The sequence below is a fragment of the Sitophilus oryzae genome, unplaced genomic scaffold (assembly GCF_002938485.1).
Source record: "Sitophilus oryzae breed Bouriz unplaced genomic scaffold, Soryzae_2.0 scaffold_306_pilon_pilon, whole genome shotgun sequence".
In the NCBI taxonomy this organism is placed as follows: domain Eukaryota; kingdom Metazoa; phylum Arthropoda; class Insecta; order Coleoptera; family Curculionidae; genus Sitophilus; species Sitophilus oryzae.
In genome coordinates, this window is record NW_022146870.1 from 1,549,440 (window position 1) to 1,562,410 (window position 12,971).

Consider the following 12,971-nt stretch of genomic DNA (forward strand, 5'->3'; position numbering starts at 1 on the left):
AGAGAAAAAAGTTAAAAAGTTTTATTAACATTCGGAATAATCTTGCTAATGACTCCGTAACGAGTCTACACTTACATTTGGCTTAATGCGATGTTGCTGATCTCCCCCGTTGATATTCTTTTGATTTTGTTGTGATCCAAATCTCTGCAACAAAAAAAAATACGTTTATATAAAGTATGTCTCCGGATTTTCTTTACAAATCCCTACCATGGTAATATGGAAGCGAAACCTGGGTGCCGATGCCGTACCGCCGAGACAGACGAAATAATAAAAACGTGGGGCCCATTAACTATTGCTGTAATACTTTCTTCTATACTAAGTGTGGATTGCATCGACTTACTATAATCGTAACTGGAGATTTTGACAATCAATAACCAGCCGTGGCGGCTTCACCAGCGAACGCCGAGCTCATGATCTACCAAAGTATAAAGATATGCTTTGCCATAGGTAGGATTTCAGAGGGGCCCCACGTTTATATTTTAGTCTAATATGCCTAAAAGCTATTCTGCCTAGTACTAAAATATTTCTGAACTAGAAGTTCAAAATACCTAATTGTTATTATTATTTTCTAGTTTTCAGTGCACATAAGATAAAACCGTTTAACTTAAAAGTTTTTTACCGATTTTTTATTTTCTAGTTTTTAGTATTTAACGGAGATGCCTACCGAATATTCTTCATTCTATTTAATTCATTTAGTGCATCATTATTACATGGTTTTTTACCTGATAATTTATTACAATCTAATTCCTCAATACATAGCCCTTCCAGAGACTTGACTCGACTTAGAGCCACGTATGCTGGCCCTTTCTCAAACAATTTTGAGCCCAAATACACTACTGCATGATCGACTGTGCTGCCCTGCATTTTATGGACGGTGGATGCCCATGACAAAATTAAGGGTAACATCCTTCTTTCAGCCGTACCATAATTGAATTTTGCTGGAAAGTGTATGGCTTTCGGGTGTATAACATGTAGGCCGCCTCTGCCAAAGTCAATCCAAACTGATGGTATATCTGTTTCGTACATTTGGGTTCGACGGAGCTGAGGCCAAACAATTTCTGTAATGTGGCCTATAGCACCATTTACCAATCCTTTTGTAACGTCAATGTTGGACCGCAACATTTTCACAAATTCATCACCTATTTTTTTTATCTGTCCTTCTAACGTCACACAATCTTGGACACAACTGTTCTGGACACGACTACTCATGCCCTCACCTAATACGCCATTTTGTAACGACGTCCATCTTGGATTTTAAATTTTGTCATAATCACAGTATTCTACTAGTGTAGCCCTTTCATTTGATACCCATATTGAGGGGGTTGTGGAAAATATGAAATCCGCCATTTTGTATCGGCGGCCATCTTAGATTTACAATGTTATTGATATTACTATATTGTATTGTCATCGGAACTAAAGGTGTGTACCAAATTTCAGATCAATCTGACAACAGGAAGGTACTTAAATTTCAATTTCTAATTTTGACCCAAACAAATAAATAAATACCGTACGGGTCGAGCTAAATAAAACCGTTTACAAATTCAACCTTACGTTACAAAAATATAGTAGTATGAAAATGGGATTAACCATTTTAGAACAAGCAAAAATTTTTATGAAGAATATATTTTAACAAAATTTTTAATAATAAAAAAGTTTTTCCTCTGTTAAAGACAATCCGGGAACATACTGTATATGTTAGGGTAATTTAGTCTGCAATGTTATTTTACTAAAATGGTTTCTTGCCCTGAATGAATATAAAAATAAATGAGTATCATATACTAGTCTATTATGAGAGAACATTTTCTATTGCTTGATTACTTTGAATAAAAGGATTAAGGAAAGAGCCTATCAACACAATTAGGTGAAGTACAATGGGGTGATAATAGAGCTGACTTAAATTGCGGTTCATCAGTGACATTCTAATTTTATTTAAAACGTTTAAAAATAGACTCAATAACATGGAGGATTAGTTTTGCGTTGTCCAATAAGTATTATTGTTTATTAAAACTTGTTAAACAATATATTTTTAATAAAAATGGATCAGTTATAAAAATTATATTAATTTAATAACAAATATATCAGATACGCTACTGAAATATCTAAGTTAAATTAACGTATTCTAATTATTTTTGATAATAAAAGCTAAAATACAAGAAAAATATATAATTACTTTAATTCTAAGTGAATTTCATAATTCACTGGTTTACTACATGTAACTTGTATTATACAGGGCGAGTCTTAAATAGGTAGGTGCAACAATTTTACACTCTTTCTTTTGAAATTCACAATAATGTCACTGTTAATTTAAGTTCTGTCACAATGTCTCTAAATAAAAGGAATTGCAGAAAAATAATAAAAAATATATAACAGGCTCAGAAAATACAAAGAAATACAAAGCTTGAACATAATTTTTCATGTGATTAAATATTACTTACACCATATGTAGGACTGAGCTTGTGTTGAGGCCATTTAGATTGGGTACATGTTCCAGTCCACTGTAGGCAATCCTCCTGAAAAATAAATAATCCATTATAATTTAATTAGTTTTCCAAAATAATCATAATTATTATTTAATTAGTTCTAAAAAATGTGCTGATAAAAGCCTGTTAATACAATTTTCATAAGGGACTGTTAAAAGGTTACTAATCTATGTTGGTAATATTATATGTTAATAATACAAGATGGTACCCAAATACATAAAGACTATTTTGAAGGCGCTTTCTCATATACCGGGTGCGTCTCAAAAGTGGCTCACCTCTATAACTTTCTTATTTGTTCAGATAAAAAAACGAAATTTGGTATGATAATATATGAAATAAATTAGGATTGATTGACGTATTCAATTGTTTTAGGTCACTTCCTGTTTCACTGGAAATGACGATCTTTAAGCGGTACATACAGGGTGTTTCAAAACAAATGCGAAAAACTTTAGGGGGTGATTCCTTGTTCAAAATAAAGGGTAGTTTGCTTCATAAACGTTGGGTCAAAATTCAACCATTAGGGAGATATTGCGGTACAAAGATGGCGGAAAAATAATGTTTTTATTTTTTATCTTGAAAACGAAAAGAGATAGACTAATAAAATTTTATGGAAGCATTACTGTTATGAAAACACACTTTCTGGTAATTTTTTCACTTTTTTAAAATGAGTGGAAGGGATTGAAATAAACTACCCCTATCATTCTTGTTAACGAAATTTAAAGAAAAATCTTATCAAACACATGCAAAAAAATTAATTTGGATAGTTTAGTTTGTTTAGACACTTTTTATCTCTTGTATTTTTGATAAAATCCTCACCGATTTGAAATTAAAAATAAAATGTAAAGCATTACATGTCAGGACAAAAACATTTTCTGATAAAGAATCTAGTAGGCTGCTGTAATTTTTTAGGAAAAATCTAGTCGGCCGCTGTTACTTTTAGGATGTTCCTAATATTATTTTATTTGACATTACTCTACTGCAATACGTTATTATCTAGATGATTATTATTATCGTTATTATCACTAGATTCTTAATCTAAAAATGTTTTTTGTCCTGACATGTAATGCTTTACATTTTATTTTTTAATTTCTAATCGGTGAGCTTTATCAAAAAAACACAAGAGGTAAAAAAGTTACTAAACAAACTAAACTATCCAAATTAAAGCATTTGCATGTGTTTGATAAAATTTTTCTTTAAATTTCGTTAACAAGAATGATATGGGTAGTTTATTTCAACCCCTTCCACTCATTTTAAAAAAGTAAAAAAATTACCTGAAAGTGTGTTTTCATAACAGTAATGCTTCCATAAAATTTCATTAGTCTATCTCTTTTCGTTTTCAAGATAAAAAATAAAAACATTATTTTTCCGCCATTTTTGTACCGCGATATCTCCCTAATGGTTGACTTTTGACCCAACGTTTATAAAGCAAACTACCCTTTATTTTGAACAAGGAATCACCCCCTAAAGTTTTTCGCATTTGTTTTGAAACACCCTGTATACTAACATAACAAAGCTTGTTTCTTTATCTGAAAAATTAAAAAAGTTATAGGGGGTGAGCCACTTTTGAGACTCACCCCGTATAGTTTCGAAGAAAAATCTTGTAATTTATGATATAAAGTTCAATGTTCTATGTAAAAAATCGTAGTATTGTATTTTTATTTGGAAGCAAGAATATGATAATAAATATTAATAAATTCTAGTGCTGAGCAAATATAAGAGAAAACACTTTCTTGGTTTTAATCTTGCGGGGTCCAGTCTTGGTCTTGCTCTTGGACTTGCTGCAAGACTCCTGCAAGTCTTAATAGATTTTTACTAGAGGTACTTTTTACATAGAAAATTAGCGAACACTCCACTAACTGGACCAGAACCGTTCTGCTTTCCAAGTGCTAACCAACTCAAGGCGGAACTCAAGAACTTGGAAGATTCCATCCGCAACCTGGAATGGAAATCTTGCAATGGTCTAAGACACTCGAAGAAGTTTCTGAGGGCTTATGATCAAGAAAAATCACAGATCTTCCTGGGTCTGAGTAAGAACAATCTTCGGATTGTCACGGGGTTTTTAACAGGACACTGTCTCCTCAATGAACACCTCAGTAGATTGAAACTAAGAAGAAACGGCGAATGCAGATTCTGTGGGGAAGATGGGGAAACACCAGTACACCTCATCACCGAGTGCGCCGAGACGACAACCATTCGTGCCATGAATTTTGGTACGACTGATATTGGAGATGGAGAACCACCCTCTATAAAACCGTCCCAGATACTGGCTTTTGTCAAAGCCCTGGGACTGTATGATGGGTTATGATTCAAGAAAGGGGGACACAATGGATCTGTAAGGTCGAAGTGATTAACCCCCCTCCCACTCATTCTAAATTCTAAAAATTCTACATAGAAAATCTTTAAATAAATAGTATTTTAAGTGATTTAATGCAAACAAAACTTTTTAAAGAAATTTTACTGTTTAGATACCATAAATCCCATACAATAGTGTTGGGGAATCATTTTTTATTTAATAAATTATAGAGGGAGGAGTACCTAATAAAAATTGCGATATATTTTTTAATTATTGTAATCAAAATCGTGAAAAAATGCAAGATTGCAAGCCCGCAAAAATCTTGCCATGCTGAGTCTTGTTCCTCCTCTTGACTATGACTATGTCTCGTACTAGTAGGTCTTAGTCTCAGTCTTGCAAATCTAGCGGTAGTCTTGGACTTGTTTTTTGTTTAAAACTTCTTTAAAATTATATGAGAAATCGTAAAATCGATACCCTACACATTTTAGCAACATTTCTAATCCCGTTACAATTTACAAACTCCTTCTTTTCGGCTCTTCTTTCATTTATTATTCAGCCGAATTGATAGTGGCAGCTAAATAAGTGGTCTACTCGATAGGGTCCGTATCTTTAAAAGGCCTTTTGTCTTAAAAAGCTATTAAGAGCCGAATTAATGAACCGACGTCCTAATTAAGAACCAATCGATACCAATTTAAAGAGTTTGAAATATTGGGTGTATTAAATCCGGTATGGTTCTTGTTAAAAAGGCTAACTTTGGACTTTTTCTCCATAGCAACTGTTAAAATTGCCTAATATCTATCAAAAAGAGTAGATAAAATAGTACTTTAACCGCAAGAGTAGATTAAATAATACTTTAACAGCTAGGATAGGTTAAAAACTGTATTTCTTCTCGCACGTTTTTTAATTGCTTCCATTTTTGAAAATTTTTGTATTCCTTTTCATAAGATCATTTAAACTTATCATGCAGCCATTGTTTCTTAGAGTCAGGAACACTTAAAGAAAACATGAAAAACCAGACAACAAGTAATCGTGAATGTTTTGTAAGCTATAAAAATATAAATATTGATTAGATTTGTTTATTTATTATTGATCTGTTTTAATATTGGACCTGCAAACCCAAGCAGCATTTGGACGTCGGGACAACGTTGTGTGACGCGACCAAACGTCGGGGCGCAACGTCGGCACAACCTCGTGCCAACCCTAGTCTGCACTAGTTTGGAGAATAATTTTTGGATCGAAACGACGTTGGATACCGACGTTGGCTAGAAGCCTAATTTATTACAAACTGCAACGTTGTTAAAAATCCTAATTCACAGAAAATACAAAAACTAATATGGCGCCTAAGTCGCGTTTTATCCTAGGAATTTTGGGATAATTCATAGTAAAAAATATTAATTTTTATGATTTAGTTAAGAGACCAATTATGTCAGATGGCCAGTGGAAGGAAAAGACAAAACAAAAAGTATATGACCATGGAGGATGTTTTGGACATATTTGGTTTAATACCCGACTCTGTAACTCGTTACCCAGGCAAAGAAAGTTACAATCGCAATAACACACTTTAATTGAGTAAATGTATTGTTATCTTACTTCTGAAAAATAGTTCTAATCCGGGCCACAGACCATACAACCCTTAATATTAAAGAGTTTTAATTCCTTTCAGGGAGTTATCTAATTTTAAGTAGTCTCTTTTTTCAGAGCCCCGAAACGAATTGTTCGAGTGTTTATTAGGGTTTCTTTAATGTATTCAAGCAAGAGAAATTGCTATTTTTTAGGAAACGAAAACAATTTTCTTATTTAACAACATGAGAGCGCGCATATTTAGCATCACCTCTTCTCTGTTTTAGGGGAGAGAATTTAAAATGACTGTAAGCATAATACTGAGTAGACACGCCATACTAGAACAAAACAGCAGCTAACGACAAATCAATACGACGCTACACGCAGTATATCGCCGCAAAACTTACACAACCAGAGATAGTAAATAAGTCTATCGCTACGTAGAAATATAGCACTCATAATTAGTATCATATCAAATCCTAAAAGAAAACGCTCTAAAAGCGTTGTTGCTTCAGTCCTCTCTGAAATTTATTATAATATACAAGAAAAAAAAAGAAAAAAAAAAAAAACCATCAAAGGAGAGTAGAGAAACAAATAAAAAAAATTTTTTTTTTTTTTTCACAAAAAAAAAAAACTGATCCGATATTAATGATTAGTTAAAATAATATAAAAATATCAATATATTAGTTTATAATTATAATTAAGAAGATTTTTTAGAAAAAAAAAAAAAACATTTTATTAATTAAAAATCATAAAATAATAAAATAATCATCAATACATAAAAAAAAGTTTTTTTTTTTTACTAAAAAAATAAAAAGAAACTTTTTTTTTTTTTTTTATTAAATTAATAAACTAGATACTGACTGAACAGAACAATAAAAGTGAAATTTTAAAATTTAAGGTTATGGTCCAATACAGTTGCAAAAAGATAGTGACTCGACGTCCTACCAACGTTAAGAATAAGGAAATCTACACAACGTTGGAATTAGTAAAACAGACGACGCGGACGTTTGCATAACGTTGGAATAGGTCCTGATACTGACGTCGGAAAACTCTATTTTGTCCAACGTTGTAACTACGTTGTCCGAATCATCTAAAGACCACTTAAGCAAAAAAGTTACAAGACAACTATTATTCGACGTCGCAGAAGCTTCTCTACTTTGCTGTAGGGGTACTAGTCACGTCGGCACAACGTATTGAAGTAAAAAATACGTTTAAATTTATTTTAATACCCAAGGTAGGGAGGTAACTATTTTTTGTAACTAATCCAACGTTGTGTTTAGTAAACATGTGGTCGCAAGTCGTCAAAATGCTACTTGGGAATCTTCACTTGAGCTGTCTAACGAGTTTAACAGTTTATTAATAAAGTACTTTTCAATTTATATTTCTAATATTAAAAAAAAAAAAAAAAAAAAAAAAAAAAAAAAAAAAAAAAAAAAAAAAATTAAAAATGCAATAAAAGATAAATTTTTTTAATAATAGACGTATTGAAATTTAGAAAGACGTCAACATTTTGACGTTTTCCACAATATTTTAAACCAAAACGTTCCGGTATCAAACCTGCTCCTACCGTAGTTTAACCAGGTCTGGGTTCGCAATAAGCTTTTCAATTTAAAAGGCATCTGGGAAATTCAATAGGTAGGAGACAGGCACTCAGGTAGTTTTATTTATGCAACCAGGTGAGATTTATGTTTAAAAAGTTTTCCGGAAGGAATATACCGGGTAGGAAATAACATGTAGATTTTAAGGGTACTGTTTATTGACTACCTATTGATTTTAGAAGAAACTTTTAATGGAACTTTTTAATGTACTTGATTAGAACAGGCTACCGATCAACGTCCGGTTAAGCCGTTTTTAAATTATTTGCACAATTAGGGTCTTAAGCCCCATACTCACACTTCGCTCCTTCGTCCCTTCCTGGCGTTACTTCGTCACTTCACTTCGTTCCTTCGTCCCTTCGCTTCCTTCCTTCGTACATTTTTTAATCGTGATTTGATTTTTTTCAGAAATTTTGTTTCTATTCACCACTATGTTTCCATTCCCCCCATTTTACGGTAATATACAAAGTATCGCATTTAAAAAAACATATAAGTTTTAGTCAATTTAAAAAAACAGATTCCAACGAAGAAATAGTTACGTCACTGCATTCTACGTGAAAAACTGTACGGGAGACCGTTTTCACCTTTTCGATAAGTTATGATACAAAGGGGATCGAAAAATGCAATAATTTCAGATTCGTCCTGTATTTTAGGAAGTAAGACAGCTAGGACATATCTGTATGTAGCATCTTTAGTTTCATAAAAAAGTAACAGCGTAATGTGAAAACCGCATCTTTGTATCTCGACTCATAAACGAAACCCTGCAAAACACACGAAAATGCGACACCCTGTACAGACGTTCTGCCAAATCAAGAAATCAACTACGAATGAAATCCAAGATCAATTTATATATTTTATATATTTTAATATTTTTTTGTGTTCGTGATAATTCCTTTGCTACTTCGTCCAAAAACCGACAGTACGGGGAAGGAGCGTTTCGAGGAAGTAAACGGACGAAGGAGCGTTTTGACGAAGGGACGAAGGAGCACACAGTCGCATAAAATCGACATTTCCCATAGTAAATATAAGATTTTTGGACGAAGGGACGCGACGAAGGAAGGAAGTGAAGTAGCGAAGTGTGAGTATGGGGCTTTAGAGTGTATAACGGAAAGATGTAATAACGATATACACAAATCATATTACAACATATTTGTTGGCAACTATTTCCGCCACATTATCTATTATTCATCAAGACTTTCCCTTTAATAGAATATTTCATGACACAAAAAAATAATATTTCAGACATCAATTCTTCAAGAATGTATCAATGTCAAACAATGACACGCAAAAATGGGACATCCTGTACATAAAAAATAATACAGTGTGCTCTGCCTTAAATTTAATTTTTATTACTACATTCGATAAAAAGAATGTGACTCTCATGATTACGCAAATTATGTAATTATAATAAAAATTAAATAAACGCCTTTATTGTCAAAATTTTTTACAATTTGTAGACAAAAGTAAAGTAAACAAACAAACAAAAGAGAATACGAAACATTATACAAATAACATTGTCAGTCTTATTGTTTAAAATAAACATTTAAAAACGTTTACAATGTCAAAGAATAAAAAAATAAAAATAATATTCAAAAATATTTAGTTAGTTTATAGTAAATATCAATGATCTCTAAATAAATTTATTTCGATGTCGTTCGTAAATATAGAAAATGATGTTATGGATTTGATTTCAAATGGCAGGTGATTGTGCATTTTTTTCTAGTTGTATAATATTGAACTTTTAACTATCTCTGAGCGTGGGGTAGGTAGATAAAGATCTTGCTCGGCGTTCCTGAGTGGATAAGTGTGAGATAGCCTTTCTTGAAAAGCTGATACATGCTTACATATTAGGCAAACGGATTCAAATATAAATAAGGAAGGGAGAGTTATTATTTTTAATTTTTAAAAAAGTCCTGGCAATGATTTCTGCTGTTTAGTCCCAGTGAATATCGAACAGCTCTCTTCTGGAGCTTAAAAATGCGGTCAAATTGAGTCGCACAACACGTACCCCAGAATGGAAGGGCATACCTGAGGTACGACTCAAAAAGTGCATAATAAACTGTTCTAACCACTTACAAGTTAAGCTCCTTAGAAACAGATCTTAACGTAAAACAGGCAGAGCTTAATTTTTTCGACAAAACGTCGATATGCATGTCCCATTTCAGAGAATTGTCTACAACAAGCCATAAGAATTTTGCAGATTTTACGACCGACTTCATATTGCATCTACAGGGTGTTTCAAAACAAATGCGAAAAACTTCAGGGGGTGATTCCTTATTCAAAATAAACCTTTCGCTTTGGACATTATAGCTGTGGTTTTAGCCAGAATTCAGATAATTCAGGACAATGGATGTCTAGTTCTGTTTACGTTTATCGAACTTACGAGTTGCCGCTCTACTTCGAAGCCAAACTATTTAGATAACAACGGTAGGAGAAATCGTAGCTCTTGTTGTTCAACTGTAAAGTTTATTTATGTACCTGAAGAGCAAAATGCTGATGTTAAAGGTCCGTTTATTTGCAGTTTGATAAGATGGAGAAACCGCAGTATCAATTAGATCAGAATTTGCCCATCCATTATACAGAGTGTAAAAAATAGTGTATTTTACTGGGTAAAACTATACAGGGTGTCATTGAAATGGTGTAAAACAAATCGGGTGGTGATAGTACTCCTAAAAATAGTAAGTAGTCATGGCGACACTTTGGGCAGACAGCCACTTCCGATAGTTGGTAAGAAAACATTCGTTGAAAACTATTCGAATAAAAATTATCGAATAGATCCGTCATCTGCCTTGAAATATTGTATTCTAGTAATTCGGCAGCAAAAACCATTCATTTATGAAATTCATTTATTCGTCAGGATCGATTATAATAAAATATTAACTGGATTTTAGTTGTCGCCCGGCGACGTAGGTTTCTTTCCGAGAAACCCGACAGCGGTCGGTGGCAATGCTATGAAAGAAGCCGGCATCTTTGATTTTTTGCGGAGTCATATAAAGATAAGGACACATTATTTTTTTTATTGAGGCGCTAGTATTTACACAGAAAATACATTATGAAGGGAGCTGTTGCCATATATTGGTATTAGTTGATATTAGCAAAGAATATTATTGTTTGGCTTTAATTAGTTAGGGATAGTATGTCTATATATTTTGCATTTTTTTATTAATATTCTGTTCTTACACTGCAATAATACTTGTTATTTTGGATGTAAGAAAATGATTTTTAATGTTTTTAAGCAAAGACTGGTTTAATAAAAATAATAATAACAGTAATAATTTGTTATACCTATTAACAACAAAATTTAAAATAATTTAATATAAACATTTTTTTACGCAGTAGCAAAATATAAACAACAAATTAGATGTCAAAATTATTTATATTAGATCCTATTTAAAAATAATATAGTCTTTAATTTTTTTGGCAACGTTGGTTTATTAAATAATAATAATTACAGAACTAATTTGTTATATTAACAACAAACTTTAAAATCATGAAATATAAACATTTATTAATTTTCTAAGCATGCAGTATAATGGAAGGAAAATATAAATAAAAAATTAGAAATCAAAATGATTTATATTAGGTACTTTATATTACTTTTAACAATAATATTTACTTTTACTGGCATTTACTTTAAAAAATAAATGAAATATTTCTTTGTAAAAACTACATGTAAAGAGAATTAGCATAAACAAAATACAAACATCGTTAACTTTTTTTTAAAATTGGAACGTGTAAAACTTTCAATTTAATTTTTTCACCCCATAGTTTGAGTTCGATAACCACACATTTACTTAACCACATAACTTAAATATGACTATTAAGTTCAACTAATTCATATTATTAAAACATCTAAAATACAAATATGTATTTTTAAAATTAATTCTAAGTTCATCTCATCTCTTAAAATCGCTACTTTTAAAAATTTCCCATTAAAAATAGACCATATACCATATAAAATAAAATAATTGAAAGATCGGGCTACGGAAAATCACACAAATTTTTGGAAAATTTTGACACCTGCACACGCACACAATCGTCAATTAAAAAAAACTACTATTTTAGTATTTTAAATATTTTAATAAACGCAAAAATAGCACAGTATTTATAAGGCGAATCATACAGAAATTTTGGGGCTCATTGGTTTTACCTTATTAAGTAATAGGTATCAGGTAGTAATTGTTAATTTTGAAGTTTAACTTGATATAATGTCATTTTAACAGAACGTCAACGTTTTTTTTATAGACGTATCTGTTTTAAAAAACTAAAGTGTCCTCGAATAGTTGAATTTACATATTTTAAATAGTTTTTTTCTTTAATCTTTGTATTTTTTTTTGTTTCCGACGACGGAAAGAGATAAACTTTCCGAAACGCTAAGCATTTTTTTGTTCCTTAGGCAAATTTGTATATCTGTAAACCTAACTGCTAACAAGTAGTTTCCGTTTGGATTAACGCAGCAGTATTTACAAAAAATAACTATTTTATTTTGTAGATTTTCTTGCAGTGGCGAAATACCCATATATGATTTTTTGGAAAGATGAATCCGTTTTGAGCCGCGGTGAACCGCTTTTGAACTGCTTTGAACAGCTTTTAGTTTAAAACAACAGACCTGTTCATTTTTTGTTTAGACCTGTTTATATCTGTTTTAAAGCGGCTCGCCGCGGCTCAAACCTATTTATTCTTATTTATTAACGTATTTTACATGTTCTTATCTGATTGGGTTCCTGGAATTAGGTGTCTGGACCGGAAGTGGCTGTCTGCCCAAAGTGTCGCCATGACTACTATAGTAAAAAAAGTTCCTATAAGTATAGGGCGGAAAATGCATATTAAGGGTGTTAGGGGCACAGAAAGGGTAAATTTAAAAAACGGTTGTTATGAAATTGTAGGATTAATAAGGAAAAGTATGTAGTTTTCAAAAAATAAACCCACGTTGCAAAAAAAATAACCTCAAAAAAGTTTTTCGCGAAACAAGCCCCTACCCTTGCAAAAACTACCCTTTCCGCTTTTCCAAATAATTTTTCAGTAGGTATCACCATTTGA

General features: G+C 31.9%; 1 protein-coding gene across 1 annotated transcript in view; it reads right to left on the reverse strand.

The window, feature by feature from the left end:
- Window positions 1-12,971, reverse strand: part of LOC115884651 (lutropin-choriogonadotropic hormone receptor-like) — a 124,857-nt gene that overhangs the window by 79,140 nt on the left and 32,746 nt on the right. The window contains exons 3-4 of the mRNA XM_030903307.1: window positions 2,436-2,510; window positions 76-144 (exon numbers count right to left, since the gene is read on the reverse strand). Coding sequence (XP_030759167.1) covers window positions 76-144; window positions 2,436-2,510 — 144 coding nt within the window. The remainder of the gene's footprint in view (window positions 1-75; window positions 145-2,435; window positions 2,511-12,971) is intronic.